This window comes from Pecten maximus, chromosome 7 (genome assembly GCF_902652985.1).
Source record: "Pecten maximus chromosome 7, xPecMax1.1, whole genome shotgun sequence".
Taxonomy (NCBI): Eukaryota; Metazoa; Mollusca; class Bivalvia; order Pectinida; family Pectinidae; genus Pecten; species Pecten maximus.
The window spans coordinates 23926719-23937026 of record NC_047021.1 but is presented as its reverse complement, the minus strand read 5'-3'; the positions used below and the strand labels follow the sequence as shown (position 1 = coordinate 23937026).

The 10308-nt window shown below is 36.0% G+C and overlaps 1 protein-coding gene across 1 annotated transcript; it reads right to left on the bottom strand.

The window, feature by feature from the left end:
- Positions 1-213: 213 nt before the first annotated feature.
- LOC117331136 lies at positions 214-1278 on the bottom strand. Its single transcript, XM_033889731.1, has one exon. It carries the CDS (start codon positions 1276-1278, stop codon positions 214-216), a length of 1065 nt encoding a protein of 354 aa, XP_033745622.1.
- Positions 1279-10308: the final 9030 nt, after the last annotated feature.

Here is a 10308-nt window from a genome sequence, read left to right as displayed (position 1 = left end):
TGTGCGTTGTGTTCTGCGCTCCTTGTCTCCGTAACAGTACAAGCGTTTACGTCGCTCTTTTTACATATACTTGAATGATGGCGACGACTGCATGTCCTACAATTTTGCTTTGATTTGCATTCTGACACTTTATGATTTCCTAAACAGTTAAAACACAGTTTGTTCCTCGACATTTAGAACCTTTGTACATTTCGCGGGCGCGTGTATTTCCTTTCAAAAGACACATGGTTTGTTAAACAAGTCTTGTTTCGGGGTTTGCTTAAATTGCCTGCGAGGTTTTGTGCCCGTGAAAAAAACTGCTGTTGGGGGTAGTAAGTCTACATGCGTGTCCAGGGAGTTACCTGCTTCCAGAATGCATATTTCTCTCTGTAGTCCTATTCTAATAGACGGTAGGTCCCAGTCGTCATTTCCATGTTCCCGTGTCATATTTTGTCTTACAAATCTAGGAAGTTTGTTTATGAGGATCGGTATCAAAAGGCTACCATAGGAATTTTGATAATGTCCCATTGAATCTAGTCCCCGAATATGACTCTCCATGATGTCATAGAACAACTTAATGCTGTGCAAATTGTTTGACGGCGCCTGGATATTGATAAGGCCTTGCATATAGGCATTGATGATCTTATGTTGTTGACCAAATCTTTTCTTTAAAATGGCAACTGCCAGGGCATAATTTGCTTCAGTAACTTGTAAACCCGATATAGATTGAACAGCTTCGCCATGAAGTTGAGATCGCAAGTAATTAAACTTCTGCACATCACTAAGTATGCTATTGTTGTGTATTGCTCTAAAGAATGAGTCCCAAAACGATTGCCAGTTCAATAGATTTCCGTCAAAAGTGGGTAGACTAAGTTTGGGTAACTTGTGGTATTGACTAGAACTTGTGGAAGATGATGAAAAGCTTGATTGATACGGATTTGAATGTTGGAATTCCGTTGCATTAGGATTTAACACTGACACGTTTACATTCGATGGGGAATGGTAACTTGACGTTATGGTACATAAGCGTTTCGTAATTCTCGCTAATTTGGATTCTATTTCCAATACATACCGATCTGCCTCCTCTATTTCATCTTCTATATCGTCCTCCGATGTCTGGTCCAAGATGATTTTATCCAGATCTGCCAGTATTGTCTGTTTCTTTTTTATCAGTGTAATCACGGACTCAATTTCCTGAATATCCTTCACTTCCGTTGAATCTTCTACGTTGATTTTCTTAAACAGTTTTGTTACTGTACTTCGGTGTCCCGCACGTACTGCCTTGAGTTTCGAACTCATTCTTCCCTTTGGTCACGGCACCAATGTCGATAAGTGGTAGAACACAACTAAGAATAACACGCCTACTCTTCTTCGATTTTATTTTAAACTCTGAGCCCATCTACAATCGTATGACGTTATAAATATTACAACGTCATCATAACATTAGAAATAGCGCCATATTCACAACAATACTAGAGACCTGTAAACATACTAGAGACAGGTTAATCAGAGACATGTAAACTTACTAGAGGAGACCGGTGATTCAGAGACCTGTAAACTTACTAGAGACTGGTAAACATACTAGAGACTGGTAAACATACTAGAGACCAGTAAACATACTAGAGACCGGTAAACACGCTAGAGGCCTGTAAACTTACTAGAGGCCGATAAATCAGAGACCTGTAAGCATACTGGAGACCGGTAAACCCGCTAGAGACCTGTAAACACGCTAGAGACCTGTAAACACGCCAGAGACCGGTAAACATACTAGAGACCGGTAAACACGCTAGAGACCTGTAAACATACTAGAGACCGGTAAACCCGCTAGAGACCTGTAAACACGCTAGAGACCGGTAAACATACTAGAGACCGGTAAACACGCTAGAGACCTGTAAACATACTAGAGACCGGTAAACGGTAAATCAGAGGCCTGTAAACTTACTGGAGACCGGTAAACACGCTAGAGACCAGTAAACATACTAGAGACCGGTAAATCAGAGGCCTGTAAACTTACTAGAGGCCGATAAATCAGAGACCTGTAAACTTACTGGAGACCGGTAAACACGCTAGAGACCAGTAAACATGCTAGAGACCGGTAAACATACTAGAGACCGGTAAACATACTAGAGACCGGTAAACATACTAGAGACCGGTAAACATACTAGAGACCGGTAAACACGCTAGAGACCTGTAAACATACTAGAGACCGGTAAACGGTAAATCAGAGGCCTGTAAACTTACTAGAGGCCGATAAATCAGAGACCTGTAAACATACTGGAGACCGGTAAACCCGCTAGAGACCTGTAAACATGCTAGAGACCGGTAAACATACTAGAGGCCGGTAAACACGCCAGAGACCTGTAAACATACTAGAGACCGGTTAATCAGAGACGTGTAAACTTACTAGAGACCGATAAATCAGAGACCTGTAAACATAGTACAGACCGGTAAAACTGCCAGAGACCTATAAACATACTAGAAACCGGTAAACGGTAAATCAGAGGCCTGTAAAATTACTGGAGACCGATAAACGGTAAATCAGAGACCTGTAAACTTACTAGAGACCTGTAAACTTACTAGAGACCTGTAAATCAGAGACCTGTAAACTTACTAGAGACCGATAAACGGTAAATCAGAGACCTGTAAACTTACTAGAGACCGATAAATCAGAGACCTGTAAACATAGTACAGACCGGTAAAACTGCCAGAGACCTATAAACATACTAGAAACCGGTAAACGGTAAATCAGAGACCTGTAAACTTACTAGAGGCCGATAAATCAGAGACCTGTAAACTTACGGGAGACCGATAAATCAGAGACCTGTAAACATACTAGAGACCGGTAAAACTGCCAGAGACCTATAAACATACTAGAGACCGGTAAACGGTAAATCAGAGACCTGTAAACTTACTAGAGGCCGATAAATCAGAGACCTGTAAACATACTGGAGACCGGTAAACCCGCTAGAGACATGTAAACATGCTAGAGACCGGTAAACATACTAGAGACCGGTAAACACGCTAGAGACCTGTAAACATGCTAGAGACCTGTAAACACGCCAGAGACCGGTAAACTTACTACAGGCCGGTAAATCAGAGACTTGTAAACTTACTAGAGGCCGATAAATCAGAGACCTGTAAACTTACCAGAGACCGGTAAACATACTAGAGACCTGTAAACTTACCAGAGACCGGTAATGTTTAAATAAATGAAACCGCTTTTCTAGTTCCTTTTGATTAGAAATAACGTAATTAAGACACAAAACAAATATTTTGGAAAGCATTCGTTGGGTTATATAAATAAAAACGTTAAAATTTGTAGTATTATGTGATATATTGATATAATTATTATATCTTATGTAATTATACATTGGAAAAGAGCCCCATTTTATATCCTTTCTTGGGATAGATAAAGAGGAAATGTAAATTACATGCTTGCGCAATATGGTTTTAAGGGGCACAAGAAAGAAAGCTGCTGGGAACAATAATTAAATACAAATGTATTATCAAAATGCAATTAAGATCAAAATGTGGAAAAAATACATACACAAACTGGCTAACTAGTTGTGTGTGTCAACATTAACAACACGCATTTTACTATTCTATTTCTAGTAATCAACACTTTATTTCAAGTTTCCTTACATAATCAATGGAATTTAAGCACCGGGTGAAGTGCTGGGGTAAATACTTCCATATAAACCAGAGGGGAAAATGACTCTGCAAACATTTATACTTCAATAGTTTAAGAAATATTGCCGTCCTACTATAGTAATTCATACATTAAAGTAATTACACACCCTCGAAATTGAAAGGAACACATACAGTTGAGTGTAAGCTAACCTTTACACCTAATGCACTACGTATAAACTAGTAGTGCACTACATTTAAACTACAGGTAAACTAGTAGTGCACTACACCCTAAGAGGTGATGAACAGCAAAACCCCCATACAGGTAATGGGAAGTACCCAAGGCTACCTGTGATTTTTACCGTACTGTATATATAAGACTATCTAGCAGTTATATTCATAAGAGTGTCCTAGGCTCGGTTATAACCGGAACAAGGACGTTAAGCCCCATCAATCAATCAATAAATCAATCAATCAATATATTCATAAGGGGTCTTCCCCGAACACCATCTCTGGTTAGGGTGGGGTGTTTACATAGGGGTGAGGATGTGTTGATAGGGACTTATAATCTGTTACAGAAATATCCTCAATGTAAGAACACAGGTAAATCAGAACACGGGGAAATCAACTCACCTGTTGGGTGATCAGAAAAGCATTAGCTGCTGATAAAATATTATTGTATTTCATTACATTGATGATTGTCAAACTGTTTCAGAAATAATGTAACAAACTGAAGCACACTTTGGAAAATCATCATATTTTGCTTTTATATTTGAATTATCAAAAACAATTGTATCGTTGGATCCTTGATCAAACTTTAACATTTTGTTAAATTTTGTGTCGTATTGATTTAATTTGTGTTTGTTTTCAGATTTAGTGTAAATTGGCATTTAAATTGGCACTATTACGGATTCTTAAATTCATACTTTTTCACTCTAAAGCAATATTAGTTAGACAGTGTATTTTTTTCCTATTGATTAACTTTATGTGTTTCAGATTTGTATAAATAGTTAAGTTATTGAAGAATTATTGTAATATTCTTTTAAAAGTTATATCTGTTTCATGTTTATATTTAGTTAGCAGTAACATTTTTGTTTATATTTTATCTTTCTTAGAAGAGCTATACATGTACATTTGTATTGTATTAGATTTTTTTTTATATATTTGTTATTATATAACACAATATAGATCAGTACCTGCAGGACTATTGTAATATTCTTGTGATATCTGTTTCATGTTTAATTAGTACTGGTTTTCTTCAAATAGTTATACATATATTGCTTTTTTCCAGATTTGTTTAGATTATCATATAATTACTTTATAGATCAGTTCTTGCAGAACAATATTCTTGTGTGTATCTGTTCCAGGTTTAGTAAATAAAAATATTTTTTGTTTATCATACGCGGAATGGCGAATGCACAGGTCAACGTTATAACTTCATTGTCAACATATATTGTCATTATTAATAGTTAACATCTAAAATTAGTGTTTTGAATTTAGAAAACAATTTCTAATTTTATTTATTTTTTTTATTTCTATATTTAATCTGATTATGTCATTATCAATAGCAAGATATATAATTAGGGATAGTGCTTTAAAAATTTGATTATTTATTCATTTTATATAGAGTCTATATTTATTGATTTAATATTGTCATTTCAATATTACTAGTAAAATATTCCATATGATAGTGCTTTGAATTTAGACAACTATATCTGATTCATATACCTGAGCTGACCCTATTTTTGTTTTACCTGAGTTGGTATTTCATATTGAAACGGACTATAACATAACTCAAAAAATTTCCTACATAAACACCTTCCTTTGTATTTACCAGAGTTAGTGTTCGGGGAATGAGCCATTTTGTTTTCACTATGTAAATCTTCTGGTATAAGAATTGTTAATGGTCGACATGAAGGAGACAGAGATGGAAGCTTCACTTTCTACTACAGTAAGAATGGGAAAAGCACTATAGATTATTTGGTAACAACTTTAGACAATTTTAAATATATAAGCCTGTTCAAGTCCGGAAAGTTTTTAACGATTTCAGATCATTCACCACTGTCGTTTCAAGTTAAGTTGAAATACACAAATAAACCAGAGAATGCTAAAATAAACACTACAACAAGAGTTGCAAGTGAGTCTGTTAAATGGAGAAATGAAAACGTAAATATTATTAGAAATAATCTTAGTGTTAATGTAAATAATCTTATAGATATTGGGAATAGAATTGTTAGTTCACAAAATGATGTAAATGGTGTTATTGATGATTTTTGTAAACTTGTTAATACATGTGTTTTACCTTATTGTGACGTGCGTAAAGTGTGTGCCAACAATGACAATATGAATGTTCAACATAGCTCTAAAAGGTCATATGACAAGCCATGGTTTACAAATGAATGTAAGGGAAAATATTTTGACTATAAACATGCATTGGGAAACTTCAATTGCTCGAAGTCAGAAGAAAATTATCGTATCCTTATAGAAAAAAAGACATTGTACAAAAGACTTGAAAACAGGTTGAAAAGACAATATAACAAACATGAAGGTAATATGTTAGATCTAATTCGTAAAAATAACACAAAACAGTTTTATAAATGATGAAATGGGATAAACAGTACAATGTAATAACGGATGCTCAGTTTGGACTTAAACCTGGTTTTTCTACAGTTGATGCAATTTTTGTTCTGCAAACTTTAGTTAACAAAACATTGAAAAATAAAAAAAAGATTATACTGCTGCTTTATAGATTATAAACAAGAGGCCCAGAGGGCCTGTATCGCTCACCTGGATTTCATGATATATGAAACAAGAATGATGATTAAGTATATTTGTCACTGGTATTGTTATGTCAATATATCATAGGCATTTTATATGGGTACGTGAGGTATGCCAAAAAATGCATTAATTTATGAAATGAAATGAAATCGACTTTTGGCGCAACCCCTTAGGGATGATACCGCACAAATGTGAGTGATATCCATTGCTTAGTTTCTGAAAAGAAGTTGTTTAAACCAATTGACCCCTTTTGACCCCGCCCTCTGCACCCGGGAGGTCAGTTCCTTCCTTTATACCAGTCAAATATGAGCTGTTTCAGAGAAGAAGTTGTTCATATCAATTTAGCCAAATTGACCCCTTTTGGCCCCACCCCTTAGTCCCTTGGTGGGCTCAACCCTAAATTTTGTACAATTTTGAATCCCAACCCCATGACCATGCTACCATACAAATGTGAGTGATTAGTTTCAGAGAAGTTGTTTATATCAATTTAACTAAATTAACCCCTTTCGGCCCCGCCCCTCAGCCCCAAGGGGTTGGGCCCCACCATTTGTACAATTTTGAATCCCGACTCCAAAGGGATGCTCACAGTCAAATATGAGCAATATCAATTGCTTGGTTTCAGAAGAGAAGTTGCTCATATCAATTTAGCCAAATTGACCCCTTTTGGCCCCACCCCTTAGCCCCTTGGTGGGCTCAACCCTAAATTTTTGTACAATTTTGAATCCCAACCCCATGACCATGCTACCATACAAATGTGAGTGATTAGTTTCAGAGAAGTTGTTTATATCAATTTAACTAAATTAACCCCTTTCGGCCCCGCCCCTCAGCCCCAAGGGGTTGGGCCCCACCATTTGTACAATTTTGAATCCCGACTCCAAAGGGATGCTCACAGTCAAATATGAGCAATATCAATTGCTTGGTTTCAGAAGAGAAGTTGCTCATATCAATTTAGCCAAATTGACCCCTCTTGGCCCCACCCCTCAGGCCCCCTTGGGGTCAGCCTCACCATTTGTACAATTTTGAATCCCCACCCATAGTGATGCTCACAGTCAAATATGAGCAATATCAATTGCTTGGATTCAGAAGAGAAGTTGTTCATATAAATTTAGCCAAATTGACCCCTCTTGGCCCCAACCCTTCAGGCCCCCTTGGGGTCAGCCTCACCATTTGTACAATTTTGAATCCCCACCCTATAGTGATGCTACCAGGCAAATATGAGCAATATCCATTGCTCGGTTTCAGAGAAGAAGTCGTTTATATTAATATAGCCCAATTGACCACATTTGGCCCCGCCCATCAGGCCCCCAGGGGGTCAGCCCCATCATTTGTACAATTTTAAATCCCCACCCCATAGTGATGCTACCAGGCAAGTATGAGCGATATCCATTGCTTGGTTTCAGAGAAGAAGTCGTTAATATCAATAAAGGTATATTGACCCATTTTGGCCCCGCCCCTCAGGCCCCCAGGGGTCAGCCCCACCATTTGTACAATTTTGAATCCTCACCCCATAGTGATGCTACCAGGCAAATAGGAGCGATATCCTTTGCTTAGTTTCAGAGAAGAAGTCGTTTATATTAATAGAGCCAAATTGACCCCTTTTGGCCCCGCCCCTCAGACCCCTGGGGGGTCAGCCCCACCATTTGTACAATTTGAGTCCATACCCCATAGGGATGCTTCTGACAAAATTTGGTCAAATTCTGATCAGTGGTTATGATGAAGAAGTCAATTGTTGACGGACGGACGGACGACGGACGCAACGGTATGGCATAAGCTCACCTTGGTCCTTCGGACCAGGTGAGCTAAAAAGCTTTTGATTTAATTGATAGAAGCCGTTTATTGTCAAAACTTATAAAACAGGGAATTGATGGAAAGATGTTAAAAATAATACAATCTTTATATGATAATGTAAAGTCTTGCATCAAACATAATGGAGTATTGTCAGAATACTATAGAAACACGATTGGTTTATTCCAAGGAGAAATTTTGTCGCCTATTTTGTACAGTTTATATGTAAATGATTGTAAAATGTGTTTTATTAGAGAGAACTGCCGATCAGTTGAAATTGGTTTGATCAATCTATTTTTAGTTATGTATGCGGATGATACCGTTCTGATAGCAGAGTCACCTCAGTCACTCCAAGAAATGTTAAATGCATTGTATCTATATAATAATGAATGGAAATTAACTCTTAATGTTGATAAAACTAAAATCATGATATTTAGGAACGGAGGTAGACTGCTGACAATGAAAAATGGTTTTATAATAGTGTGGATATAGAAGTAGTTAATGAATTTAATTATCTTGGAATGTTGTTCAATTATAATGGAAAGTTCAAAAAATGCTAACTAAGGTAGGAAAGCTTACTTTGCCATAAATAGTAAGTTGAAAAGTCACTCATTTAATATTAAGACACAATGTTCTGTGTTTGATACATATATAAATAGTATTTTAGGATATGCAAGTGAAATATGCGGGCATCATAAAGCACCAGACATAGAAAAAGTACATACCATCTTTTGTAAAAGTTTACTTGGAGTTAATAAATCTACATTTATTCTTATTTTCTGTATTTGGAGTTGGGCAGATTCCCATTATATATTATCAGGAAACTAAAAACGTTTAAGTATTGGCTTAAACTGAAAAGTACTTCAAATTGTATATTAAAAGCATGTTTGGAACAGAGAATTGAGTCGAATGATGAATGGATAATTAACATTGTAAATGAACTTGATAAAGTAGGACTTTCTTATCTCTGGCATGATACTGCAACTGATTGTTATAATTATAGTGTTATAGAAAATAGAATTAAGGTGTGTATCAGCAAGAAATCATTAATGGAATTAATGCTACATCACGAGGAGTAGTATATAAACATTTAGTCGATATTTTTTCTTTACAATTTTATCTAAGCAAGCCCATTGTTAGTATTTATAAAAAGTGTCTAGCTGAATTAAGACTTTCGTCACATAATTTAAATATAGAGTATGACAGAAAACATAATGTTTCTATGGCTAACAGATTGTGCGCTTGTTGTAATTTAGAGGAAATTGAAGACGAGTATCATTTTTTACTACAATGTCCATTTTGCTCTGATCTTCGTCAAAAATATATTAAGAATTATTATTACAGAAAGCCAAGTGTTTTCAAATTAGTCAAATTATTAAGTGTGAATAATGTAAAAGAACTAAATAAAACTGGTAAATTTATCCATTTAGCTTTTAGAAAAAGGGCAGAAAAAGTTAATAGTTAAATATTATTTCGTTAAACTAATGAGATGTACGCTTACAATATCATGTTGAACACTCTCCGACCATGTAACTGTTTTATTGTATATCTATGCATTTCCATGTTGTTATTTTCACTTATGGGCCGATAGGTCCTTCGAATAAATTGAACTTGAACTTGAACTTGAACTTTAATAACTCCGCCGTAGCCGGTCCCAAGCCCGCATTGAGAAAGGAGGAGGGGATCACCAACTGACAACATCTAACAGTCACCCCGGACTAATGTTCTGACCTAGAGTCGCGAGTAGAGGTTGTAACCTAAATCGAGACTTTAAACCTGCAACATCAACATCAAGTTATATTCAAAGAGTTATTAAACAGGTTTTGGAAGTTTAGTTTGATGTTATATTTCAACCTTTCTATTCTTGTTAAGTATACACTGTAACTAAGTTAAGACAGATTTACTTTATAAATCCTTTAACTAAGTTAAATTGTTCAAGCCAAGTTTCATTTATCTTTTGGTATTTATATTTTGTATTGATGTAAACTTTATTTCGTTTCTTTTGGTAAAGTATATGACAGCATTTAATAACAACAACAAACAGAAACAGGATATGGAAACAAGCTTGAAAGCTTATACTAGTCCACTTCCTTCAATTGGAATTTACATTATTGAGATGGACAGCAATAAACGAAATCT